This window comes from Mastigoproctus giganteus, unplaced genomic scaffold (genome assembly GCF_048544385.1).
Source record: "Mastigoproctus giganteus isolate SK-2022 unplaced genomic scaffold, ASM4854438v1 scaffold_23, whole genome shotgun sequence".
NCBI classification, from domain to species: domain Eukaryota; kingdom Metazoa; phylum Arthropoda; class Arachnida; order Uropygi; family Thelyphonidae; genus Mastigoproctus; species Mastigoproctus giganteus.
In genome coordinates this window covers 226,402-240,071 of record NW_028328300.1, presented here as the reverse complement: position 1 = coordinate 240,071, position 13,670 = coordinate 226,402, and the positions used below count along the sequence as shown (strand labels likewise).

Here is a 13,670-nt window from a genome sequence, read left to right as displayed (position 1 = left end):
GTCCTGCGGCCGCTCCTGTGGAATATAGTGTTTGATGAGTTCCTCACCATGGACCTGGGGGAGGTGGAGGCCCAGGCCTTCGCAGACGACCTCATACTGACGGTCGCGGCGGATTCCTTCCAGACAGAACCTTGAAATGCTTGCAAACCAAGCCCTTGAAACATTGCAGGACTGGGCAAAACTACACACCTTAACAATCTCGCCAACGAAGACGGACAGAATACTATTGAGAGGGAGGTTAGACCTTAGAAGACCACCACAAATCAAGCTGACAGGACAAACAATCAAACTGTCACTGCAAATTAAATATTATAAGGAGGTGATTATTCCCTTGTATAAGGCAATGGTCAGGCCACACCTAGAGTACTGTATACAGGTCTGGAGGCCTCATTTCAAGAAGGATGTAGGGATGCTGGAACGAGTACAGAGAAGGGCAACAAGATTAGTGAATGGAACAAAGGGGTGCTCTTACGAAGAAAGGCTTAAGTTTTGCAAATTACAGTGTCTGGAGACTAGGCACCAGCGAGGTGATCTGATAGAGGTGTATAAAGCCTTGAATGGTTTGAGCATGCTCAATGCTGATGAGATTCTTCCTCTCGCTCAGAATAATCACCTGAGAGGGCATAAATTCAAATTGAGGAAAGACAGATGTAGGATAGACGTGCGGAAATTTGCCTTTAGCCAGCGGGTGGTTGGTTGGTGGAACAGACTTTCATCCCTTGTCGTGGAAGTTGATAGCCTAAATAAGTTTAAGGCTCAGCTGGACAGTATTTCGAACGAACAGAGGGGGTGAAGTGGAAGTGGTTTTTTTTTTTTTTTTTTGGCTGATGCTGCATAAGCTTGCTTTCTTGCATCAAATGCCTCTACTAATGCTAATGCTAAATGCTAATGCTAATTTTGCTAGCAAGGATAAGGAGGTGATTCTCCCCTTGTATAAGGCAATGGTCAGGCCACAACTTGAGTACTGCATACAGGTCTGGAGGCTTCATTTTAGGAAGGAGGTAGAGCTGTTGGAATGAGTACAGAGAAAAGTGACAAGATTGTTGAGTGGAACCAAGGGTTGCTGTTACCAAGATAGGCTTAAGTTCTGAAAATTGCAGAGACTAGGCACTTGTGAGGTGATCTAATTGAGGTGTATAAGGTCTTGAATGGTTTGAGCAAGCTGAATGCTGTAGGATTTTTCCTGTTGCTCAGTTTACTCACCTGGGGAGACATAAATTCAAATTGAGGAAAGAAAATTGTAGAATAGGTGTGCAGAAATTTGCCTTTAGCCAGCGGGTGGTTGATAGTTGGAACAAACTTCCATCTTTCCAAACTTCAATCTTCCATCCAACAACTGAAATAAATTCAAGGCAGAACTAGACAAACATATGGAGTGAATGGATGGGTGAAATGAGAAGGTTTTTTTTTTTTTTTTTGGCTGATGCTATATAAGCTTTCTTTCTTGCATCATATGTCTCTACTAATGCTAATGCTAATATCTGGGACTGATCATCAATCAGAACTTATCATTTAAACCGCACCTAATCTATCTAAAAAAGAAACTGCGGAAATACACAGCGCCCATTGCCAGAGTTACACGCAAGCACTGGGGGCTAAACAGGAGATCCCTGTCCCTGTATTATAAAGCCATCTTCATCCCGATAATAACATATGGATCTTCCATACGGTACAAGAAAGCAGGAACAGCAGTGAATAAAAGGATACTGGACACCATCCAATGCAACATATTATTAACACTAACAAGAGCATGTAACACGGTTAGTACGAGTGCCCTACAGGTCCTTGCGGGAACCCTACCCTTGGACTTAGAGGTAACCCGCTGCAGTCTTATGTATCTACTAGGCAAAGGAACCCAAACCACCTACAACGGTCTTACCATTGACATCACCAATAACAGGAAAAATGAGAAACAAAAAACAGTGGACCACCTTGTACAAATTTGGCAGAGAAGATGGACAGACGTGGAAAAAGGAGCGGTAACAAAAAAATTTATTCCCCAAGTAACCAAGCTGTATCCCAAGGCTCCCGCATGGCTGTACACAGGCCTAAAAACTACTTTTCTACTCACCGGCCACGGGCCTTTCAAGGCCAAATTAAATGCCATGGGAATAATCGAGGAATCACACTGTCACTGCGGCGAACTAGCAACATGGCATGTTATGCATCAGTGTGAAATATACGAAGACATCAGATGTCAAATGATCACGAGAATTAAATACATCCCTAACACCATCTCCTGGACACACCAGAAGAATTTGCGGCCTTTAGTCGCTTTGCCTAGGACATCTTCTCCAGAAGAAAACTACAAATAGCCATCCACCAAGGCCAACAGGAGTAATGAAACCAAATATGGACACCAAGGAATACGAGAAACTAAGGATGGGGATATTAACCAATGATTGATGACCGTTGGAATAGGCCACCCAAAGTTGAGAACGGAACACCACCCGTTTAAGATAACAGAACCCACCTGATAGGGAAGTAAAAAAAAAAAAAAAAAGCTATCACACAATCAGAGACGGATGCTGAACCAAAGAAAGAGGAACACAAGGATGCGGCTTGTCCCATGAGTGACAATGAAGAGAAATAGATGTGACATATTGGAGATCTGAAGAGGGCACTCTAGCCCTCTTCACCTATAATTCCTAACTCCCCGGGGAGGAGGGGACGGCCACACAGATCCCCTTCTCGCCATCCCCTGTTTCCTCTCTGGTGGAGCATGGGCATGCCCCACTGAAACTGGAGCCACCTTCTCTATTGGCTCCATACTTTTGCCTTTTCCCCCCAGTCTTCTGCCTCCCTCCCCTCTATCTTCACGCTAGCGAAGTCCCACACATCAAAATTAATACATCAAAACCGCCATACGCCCAGCATTCGGCCTAAGAAATTAAAGCGATAATATCCCCACATCAACGCAAATAATAAAAATCACTTTATTTTATTTTCTTGATGACCATTGGAATATGACACCCAAAGTTTTTTTTTTGGTCCTAACTGCCGAAATCTCAGGAAACTAAGCGGCAGGACCTGCCAGAGTAAACTAAGTCTACGGAATTCCTGGCCTGCTCTCCACGGTGCGCAAGTGGGGCAACGTTGGATCCCAACAGGGGTCCAGTGGCTAAATGGCCAGAAGAACAACAGTACACGACATTACACGATCCAAGATCCATACACTTTTAAATCTCTGGCATTTACAGTGTACTGTAAATACACCACAACGTAAACTACGCAGAGATGGGGGGAACCCCTGGTGCCGCTTGACCCTAAAAACACACACATACACACTACACCTTTGGGTTGCCAAGCAGGCATTTTACCCACCTGGCTAGCCCAGTCGGCTTGTCCAGCGATGTCGACTGGCTTCACTTCCTAGGATTTTATGTGTTTCTTAACTAATAGCATAACCCCGCCTCCCTTCCTATCCTGTTTATCCTTTCTGTACACATTGTACTCCCCAAATTCCAGTTCTGCATTCCTTATATCTGTGGGACACCACGTCTCTGATATCCCAACAATATCTACCTTCGATGTTTTGAGCAATACCTCAAATTCATCAAATTTATTTACCGAACTCCTGGCATTGATGTACACACAAATATACATGCACCTGTTCCTATTCTTAGCTACCCTAACACAACCCATGTGTTTACTTGTACTGCAATGACTCCCAGCAGTCTCTGAAATATCCTGCATCTTGTTTTCCAGGCTTCTGCTCATTCCAATATTTTTGTTGTTACTTTCTTTTCTATATGAGGTTTATTAACTTTAGTAGCCATAGTGAGGGATTTTTAATTTAAAATAAATGTAAAACAATGGTATAATCGGTGATAACAGTAAAGAATTCACTTTCAAAATGGCAAGCATAAACAAATACACCTAATTCTGTTTTTACACGATAGATACGTTCCTGAAAAATATGTGTGAAAAAAAATCATGTAAAAAAAAAGACATTGTATTTATGGAATAAAAGAAGATTGGTTCCGGATCTAAAAAATCAGTAAAAATAATTAAAAAAAAAACACATAAAAATATTCGTTTTAAGCTTATTATTTTATTTCAACAAAATACACATGTAATAATATGTAATGAAAATGTATTAACGTAAATTTGTATGCATATGAAATGAAAAAAAATTCTTCATGAACAAAAAAAATCTGTTTTACACATAACAAGATTTTATTAATTTTCACTTTCTGATAATAAACGGCGCATAGGGTTGCGTACGACTGGAATATCACTGCTATCACTAGAAATGTTGTGGACATCATCTTCTTCCTCTGTTAATGAAATTCTTTCTGTGATCTCTTGAGCAAACTCAGCACGAGTCTCCTCTGTTGCTGATTTTTCGCTGGTTTTACGAACAAATTCAGTTATTAATCGTTGTGTTCGTGTTTTGGTTAGGCCGTTATATAATTCTCTGTAAGAGGCTGTCAACAACTTCAGTTCATGTTTAAACTTCCCAGCACGTTCCTCATTAGGGTCATGTTTGACAAAATGATTACCTAATTTTCTGGCCAGTTCCAGACCTTTTTTTATTAAATCTGCATTTAGAACAGGATCATTTTTTTCATTATCACTACGTTCTGTGGGATAAGGAGTCCCAAGGACAATCTCTAAAATTTCATCTTCGCTTAGGGCTTTGTCGGTTAACAATTCATTAATATCTTCAAACGACAGATCATCGAATCCTTCTCCACCAATTTTGTGTGCCATTGTAATGATGTTGGGAAATTCGGTCGTATTAGGGATGATGGGATCTTTGCTTTTTACACATTGTGACCAAACCACTTTCCAACATGCATTTAAAGTTGCTGGTTTTAATTCAGTTAACGCTAATCCAACTTGATTGATACAATCCATAATTCAGAATTTCTTCCACACATCAATGACTGTTAGTGTTTCATCATTCAGTTTGCCCAAAACATGTTGGAATGTTCGTTTTACGTAGTGTGTTTTAATTGTCGCAATTATACCTTGGTCTAGTGGTTGTATCAAAGATGTAGTATTAGGTGGCAGAAATAAAATTTGTACATTTGGGTGTTCCAAGACAGGATGGCCGGGTGCATTGTCAAGAATCAGAAGAACTTTAAATTCGACACCTTTCAAATTCATATAACGTCTGACTTCTGGGACGAAACATTTGTTGAACCATTCTGTAAAGATAGCAGTGGTCAACCAGGCCTTCTTGTTTGCCATCCAGTGAACAGGCAGTTTATTGATATCTACACCTTTCATTGAACATGGGTTTAAGGCTTGATTTACCAGCAGTGGTTTCAACCTACGATCTCCTGAAGTGTTGGATGAAAATAATAAGGTCACACAATCTTTAGCTACCTTAAAACCACCAGCAGTTTTCTGCGATTTGGCTACATACATTCTGTTCGGCATTCGTTTCCAGAAGAAACCAGTTTCATCTGCATTCTACACTAGATCAGGAGTGTATCCGCCATCTTCAATAATTTTTGCAAGTTTCTGCGGGAATACTTTAGCAGCCAATTCATTTGCAGATGCAGTTTCACCTTTAATTTTTATATTATGAAGAACATTCCTTTTAAGAAACCCTGTCATCCAACCTGTACTCGCAGAAAATTCATACTTTCTGTTTAACTGAGATGAAGTGCTTGACTCCTTTTCTTTAATCTGTCTGTAAATTCTTAGTGCTGTTTGCTTGATGGCATTTCCATCTACTGGTACTCTTTTTTGTGACTGATCTTCTATCCATATTACCAGAACCTTTTCCATTTTTCCTTGACAATATCTCTTGTATATGATGATGAATTAACACTTACTTTTGTTCCAGAACATACCGACTTCCTAATTGCAGCTTCATTTTTCTTAATAGTTCTTACGGTAGCTTCATGTACACCAAAATGCTTTCCTACAGACGTAGCCCCTTGTCCAGTTACAAGACGATCTAAAATTTGAATTTTAAGTTCCAAAGAAATCGCTTTCCTCTTCATTTTGGTAATAGGTGAATTATTCAACATTATATAAGGGCTACCAAAAAATATCTCAGTTATAATTAATAAAAAAAGATATGAAAAATTTGTAAACTTCCAATTTATTGACTACTGGCAAAATTAATAAATTTATATGTGCACAAATTTCACTTTGAAATAGAGCTTACTACTAAATGTCTTCCGAAGATAAAATGCACGAATACCGTAGATGTGCACCAAATTCAATAAAAACGTTGATGATTCATAGATACCTAGACCATTGGTAAACAAAAGCACGCGTTTCAAAACGCACACACTAGCTGTTATCCAATCTATTGGTGGTAATATAGAAATGATACTAATATGCCACAAATAAAAAAAAATTTTCTTAGAATTTAGGCAAAAAAAATTCACAGAAATCGTGTTAAATCAAAATGACTCACGTAAAAAGAGAATGAAATATTTATTTTGAATTCATGTTAAATGAAATTCGTGTAAAAAAAGTTTGTGCAAAAACAGAATTAGGTGTACAGTGATCACATGACTTGTCATTTTTTTTTTTTTTTTTTCATCACTGCGAGACATCTGTGTTGTATGTAAAAAATTGAGCTCAATGTGCTGTTAGCTCGAATGTTCCATTATTTGGGGTGTGGTTATTTCAACAGTCTACTGTATTAAGAAAATTTTTTTATCTCTAAATAATATTTTTTGAATATATTGAAAATTTAATAAAATTTCATTATTACCTTATATCAGGTGATGGAGTTTTATATATAGTACTAATAGCACCAGGTGAATCAGCAAACAAAAAGGCATTATGGATTTTTAGTCTTCCAAGATCAGCTACTAGAACATCAGATGAACAATAGCTCTGTGGTATTATGATTACAGGTGACACTGCAGATATATCAAGTGATATTCGAGAACATCTGGAAACTTCATTACTGACCTACAATTTAATATTAGCTTAAATATTTAAAAATTTAGAAAAACTTACAAAATGAAAATACAAAAAAAAAAAAAATACAGTAAAGCACTTATTTTTTGTCAATTACCATTGCCATCCACATAATTCTATCCACATAATCATTCATTAATTGCAACAAACAAGCAAAGAAGACTACCTCTAAGTCTAGCTATTAAAAACAGAAGAGGTGACACTTATGGGTTTTTTTTTTTTTTTTTTTTTTTTTCATTGCAGCAAAATAAATTTTCATTTATACTCTGTACAGCCACAACAATAAAGCTTAACAATTTCACTGCTGAGTAACCATTTATTCCAGTATATACAGGGTTATCAAAAAAGGTGCCTGTGATTTCATAATAAAATAACAACGCAAATATTTAAATCAATCAATCGATTTATTTGTTAATATCTACAGGAATATCTCAAGTTCTGCTTCATACCTTAGTATGTTTCCATATGAGCACCGTTCATTGCTCGGCAAACATCCCAGCTGCCGTCGATCTCTGTCCATGTGCACTCAATAATTTCTGGCGTAACGGCTGCTATTGCAGCTGTGATCTTCTCTCTTAAATGGTGCAGATCGCAAATCTTTTCTGCATAGATGATGTTCATTAGGTAGCCCCACAAGAAAAAGTCTAATGATGTCAGGTCAGGACTTCTTGGTGGCCAAGGCACAGATCCACCTCTTTCGATCCAACGATCAGCAAAACTCTCATTTAGGGTATTCTGCGCATTATGGCTGAAATGAGGTGGTGCGATATCTTGCTGAAAAATCACAGAACCCCTTTCTCTGTCTTCAAGTTGAGGGAAAACATAAAGCTGAAGCATATCCCAATAAATGTTGCTAGTTATATTCCTTTCAGCAAACTTAAATGGGCCTAGTAAGCGATTGTGCATAAGTCCACACAACACATTTATTTTAGGAGTATCATGCATATACTGGTAAACATCATTTAGTTGCTGTAACCCCCAAATTCTACAATTGCGATAATTAACACACTCATTTATGTGGAAGGTTGCTTCAACACTAAACAAAATGTGTTTTAAATAACTTTCTTCATTGTCAATCTCATTTAACATGGCACTGGCAAATTCAGTATGTCTGGGACGGTCTTCAGATTTGATTTTGTGTTTGAGTTGAATCTTGTATGCATGCAGTCTCAGTTGTTTATGAAGCACATTCTGAATGGTGGTCTTTGGAATGCCAAGCTCCAGACTGCAACGAGCGATGGATTTCTTTGGACTACGTAAGCAAGACTGTCTCAAGCGCTCCACATTATTTTCAGATGTTGGTGGTCAGCCTGGAGATTTCTTAATGTCTAAACTGCCAGTTTCCTTAAACTGATTAAACCAACGTATTATAGTCTAGCCTGTTGGTGCATCTTGTCTGTAAGTATGTTGATACTAATGTTGCACTGTTATGACAGATTTAAACTCATACCACAACACAAACTGCACTTTCTGTTGCATGGTCGCCATCTTATTGACACTGAATGAGGCGGTGCCTTTGGAGTCATTCTGTGCACACTTGCTGCGCAGCCAAGATCATTTTGAGGTGTCAAATAAAACTTAGTGAGTTACCACACTGTTTGCTGCTTTTTTGAAGATAGGGAGGGAAATCTCAGACATCTTTTTCGATAGGAGAACAAGTAATAATTGGCAGTGAATATTTTTTAAGGACGAATATAGGCTTAATCTCACAATGTAAGTATGTCACTGTAAGCTCCCTCAACAAAACAGTCACCCCTTCAATAACACAAGGTAACTTTCAGTCACAAGCTGAATCCACATTGATAATTTTAAATTTTAATTGAGGCACATGGAGGTCCAAAATGATACTAAATTTAGTTCAGTTTTCAATATTTCATCTTAGCAAAATATAGGAACACAATATTGACATTTTATATTTTCGAGATTGATCTTTTCCTCTGCACTGCGCACTTCTTTCCAGAACAAGAAAAATCAAGGAAGACGAGACTATAAGTGAAAGGTCGTAGACTTTTTTGAGTCCTGCAAACAGATAAATTATTTGGAAATTTTTGCCGTATTCTTGATTAATTAACATATTAAAGTGCGTTTTACATATAGATTAAATAGACTTAGCAGTATACGTTAGCTTATTTTTTAAATTTAGCTACTGATTAGATACTAGAAGATTCACTTTCACGGAGAAAGTGAATCTTCTGCTGAATACTAGACAGAACTGGATGAGGATTATATCTTACAGATATTAAAGCCTGTAACACGCTTAGGGAGTTGGAATATAAAATGAACCGTTGGTATTGGCATTTACTAATGTGATCCAAGGCTAACTGTATAGCATGCAGCTCTGCAGTAAATATACTGCATTCAGAGGGAATCTGCTCCGATGTAGTGCTGTCTGTAAAGACAGCAGCAGATCCCACATATGATTCCGACTTCGAACCGTCTGTGTAAACTGGTGCGAAGTCAGAATGTTCAGCTCGGTGTGCTGAATGAAGCTGCAGGTAGACGGATGATGGAGTGTCCGACTTTGCCCAATTTCTAGGGGACAAGTCACATGTTGGAACATGAGCATGCCAGGGTGGAAGGGGTTGCTTTGGTGTTTGGGCAACCTTGTCTACCTTGATATTAAGTTCTTTCAGTAGCTCTTGGAGACGAATACCAAAAGGACGATTGGCAGTCTTTCGGGTGTTGTACAAATTTTCCCATCGTGGCTCAAAAACGAATGGCCACGTAGGATGGTCTGGCAGGGATTTCAGTTTTAGAGCGTAGTTTAGAGACAACTGCTTACGTCGAAGCGATAATGGCGGTTCGTTTGCTTCGACGTATAAGCTCTGGACTGGAGATGTTCGATATGCTCCAATAGCGGTACGGAGAGCCAGATGATGGACAGGATCTAGCCAACGAAGTACACTGTCTCTGGCCGAATTGTATACCAGGGACCCGTAATCCAGTCTGGATCTTACAAGTGCACGGTAGATGCGTAGTAGCGTGCATCGATCCGCACCCCAAGATGTAGAGGAAAGAGAGCGCAGAATATTCAGCCCTCTTGTGCACTTTGTGCGGAGTTGACAGATGTGATCCAGAAAGGTCAACTTTTTATCAAATACGAGTCCCAAAAATTTTGTGTCCGCCGCTAATGGAATAGCAATTTGTCCGAGCCTTAATTCAGGTTCAGGATGAAGATTACGCTTACGGCAAAAGTGCACGCAAATGGTCTTCTCCGGCGAGAACCTGAAGCCATTAGCAAGGGCCCAGGAATTAAGATGATCAATGGCTTTTTGCAGTTGTCTTTCAATAACCCTCATGTTGCATGACTGACAAAATATGCTAAAGTCATCAACATAGAGGGCACTGTTTACAGTTGGAGGAAGTTGTTCTGTGATGGAATTTATTTTGATGGCGAAAAGCGTGACACTTAATACTGATCCTTGTGGTACTCCCTCCTCTTGGCTGAAGGAACGAGAGAGTGAGGATCCCACACGAACTTGGAAAGATCGATTGGCTAAAAAGTTTTTAATAAAAATGGGGAGTTGCCCCCTAAGACCAAGGCTATGCAGATCTTTTAAAATGCCAAATCTCCAAGTTGTGTCATACGCTTTCTCCATATCAAAGAACACCGACACCAAGTGTTCGCGTTTTAGGAAAGCATCCCGGATGGATGTTTCCAATCTAATAAGATGGTCCAAAGTGGACCGGTTCCTTCGGAAGCCGCACTGGATGTTGGAGAGAAGGTCATTTGATTCTAAGTACCATATTAAACGAAAATTAACCATTCTCTCCAGGATTTTGCACAGACAGCTAGTCAGAGCAATAGGACGATAATTGGTGGTGACTTTTGGATCCTTTCCTGGCTTAGGAAAAGCAAGGACGATTGCCTTCCGCCAGGAGTCCGGAAACTGCTCTTCAATAAAGATTCTGTTATACAGAAGGAGCAGACAATCCATAGATTTTGGTGAAAGATGTTTAACCATTTCATAATGGATGCCGTCTGGTCCAACAGCACTTGCTTTGGAAAGAGCGAGGACTCTTTTCAGTTCCTCTATAGTGAATGCCCCGTTGTAGGGATGGGGGCCCTTGGACTTAAAACTAAGCGCCTGCCTTTCAATTTTATGTTTTAGGACCAGGAACTCTGGGGAATACGAAGATGTTGCTGAGATGTTAGAGAATGTTTCCCCAAGAGCATTGGCTATTGCAGTTGGATCTGCAATAGCGCATCCATTATAATCTAGGATTGAAGAAGGGTGGGATGTATATTTTCCCTTCATTTTCCGGATTTTATCCCAGACTACCTTAGAGTTGGTAGCCTGGTTAATAGATGATGTAAAACGGATCCATGATTCCTTTTGACTCTGACGGCGAATATAACGTGCTTTGGCTCGTGCACGCTTGAAGGCTATTAGATTAACAGTGGTAGGATAACGGCGGAATATCCCCCATGCTTTGTTTTGAGCCTTTTTTGCTGCTGTGCATTCCACCAAGGTTTGGGAAATGGTGGAAACCGGGCAGATGTTTTTGGGACAGCATTCGCAGCTGCCTGGACAGTAACTTCTGTGATATACGTTACTGCGTCATTGATAGGCTCCTGACTGACTGTACTGATGTCAAAATTTGCCTGATGTTGGAAGGCATTCCAGTCAGCCTGATCAAACTTCCACCGTGGTAACCTAAAAGGAAGACACGGTCTCCCACTGTGTAACAAGGTTATCACAGGGAAGTGATCACTTCCGTATGGATTCTCCTCCACTTCCCAAGTGAGTGAAGGGAGTAGAGAAGGGGAGCAGATAGAGAGATCAATGGCAGAAAAGGTATGGGTAGGCATGTGGAAGAAGGTGTTTGTTCCAGTATTTAGAATGGAAAGGTCATTGTCATTGAGCATACGCTCTATGACCCGTCCCCTTCCATTGATGTTAGCACTACCCCACAGGGTGTTATGTCCGTTAAAATCCCCGAGAAGTAAGAACGGGGGAGGCAACTGCGTTACGAGATCATCAAGGTCTTCCTGGGAGATGTCAGTCCCAGGTGGCAAATAAATAGAGCAGACCGTTAATAAAAATCCCACTGTAAGGCAAATTGCAACAGCCTCCATGCTGGTTGTAATTAGCAAGGGCTGAACTGGGGTCTGATTACTCACAAGGATAGCCACTCCTCCATGAGCAGGACCATCCGCAATTCTATCCTTACGAAAGATTGTGATGTTATGCAAGGTGGGATCATCATTTGCGTTTAGATAAGTCTCCTGCAAGCAAAAGCAAACAGGCTCGTGCTTTTGCAAGAGGGCCTTGATGTCGTCAGTGTTTTGCCGGAATCCACGACAATTCCACTGTAGGAATTTAGCCATTATTTGGACTTGGTGGGTCCATCAGGTGGCTTCCGAGGTGCTGAGGGCTTAATTTTGTCAGTCTTGGATTTATCTTTCCTGGGGAAGTATGGACGCTGTCCTGTGTCCATTTCTTCCTCAGCGAAGAGTTCGAAAACTGACTGATCATGTACCTCCTTCTGCTCGACATCCATGTTCTCTTGGGTGCTAGGGGGGACTTCCCCTTTTTTATTCTTATCTTTCATAGTTACCTTTGTTGCTTGTGGAGCATTAGGAGGTACCGATACAGGAGTGGCAGTTGATTGGTCCTTCTGCGCAGGTTTTTTAGACAAGACTTCAGTTATAGCTTCTGCGCAGGATCATTTAGACAAGACTTCAGTTATAGCTCAGACACAGCATGGTTTTGTTAAGGGGAAGTCTTGCCTGACCAACTTGATTGGATACTATGATGCAGTCACAAAAGAACTGGATGCAGGGAATAACTTTGATATTATATACTTGGATCTTAGAAAGGCTTTTGATACTGTTGCACATGGAAGACTGCTACACAAATTGGAGCAGTGTGACATTGGAGGCAAATTGCTGCTATGGATAGAGGGGTGGTTGAGGGGGAGAAGACAGAGAGTGGTAATCAATGGACACTGCTCATCGTGGACTGATGTTATTAGTGGAGTCCCTCAGGGCTCAGTGTTGGGTCCATTATTGTTTTCTGTATTTATAAATGATATTGATGATGGTATATCGGGCTTAATGTCCAAGTTTGCAGACGATACAAAGGTTGGCAGGGTTGTCAAGGACACTACTGACACTATGCTGCTGCAACAGGATCTGGAAAGGTTGAGCAGATGGGCTGAGAGGTGGCAAATGAAGTTTAACATTGACAAATGTAAAGTACTACACATGGGAAACAGCAACCCCAGAGCAACGTATCAACTCTGTGGTACAACACTGACAGTGGTGGAGAATGAAAGGGACTTGGGGGTGGTTGTGCAGGCAGATATGAAGTTCTCTGAGCAGTGCAGACGGGCTGCAAGAGTAGCTCATGGAGTATTGTCAATGATATACAGGAATTTTTCCAGCAGGGATAAGGAGGTGATTATTCCATTGTATAAGGCGATGGTCAGGCCACACCTAGAGTACTGTATACAGGTCTGGAGGCCTCATTTCAAGAAGGATGTAGAGCTGCTGGAACGAGTACAGAGAAGGGCAACAAGATTAGTGAATGGAACAAAGGGGTGCTCTTACGAAGAAAGGCTTAAGTTTTGCAAATTACAGTGTCTGGAGACTAGGCACCAGCGAGGTGATCTGATAGAGGTGTATAAAGCCTTGAATGGTTTAAGCATGCTCAATGCTGATGGGATTCTTCCTCTAGCTCAGAAGAATCACCTGAGGGGGCATGAATTCAAATTGAGGAAGGACAGATGTAGGATAGACGTGCGGAAATTTGCCTTTAGCCAGC

The 13,670-nt window shown here is 40.4% G+C and overlaps 1 protein-coding gene across 1 annotated transcript in view; it reads right to left on the bottom strand.

Annotated features, from left to right (window-relative positions):
* Positions 1-6,684: 6,684 nt before the first annotated feature.
* Positions 6,685-13,670, bottom strand: part of LOC150074871 (intermembrane lipid transfer protein VPS13D-like) — a gene marked incomplete at its 5' end in the record, with an annotated part of 233,196 nt that continues 226,210 nt past the window's right edge. Inside the window, one exon of the mRNA XM_090389446.1 lies at positions 6,685-6,891. Coding sequence (XP_090245572.1) covers positions 6,685-6,891 — 207 coding nt within the window. The remainder of the gene's footprint in view (positions 6,892-13,670) is intronic.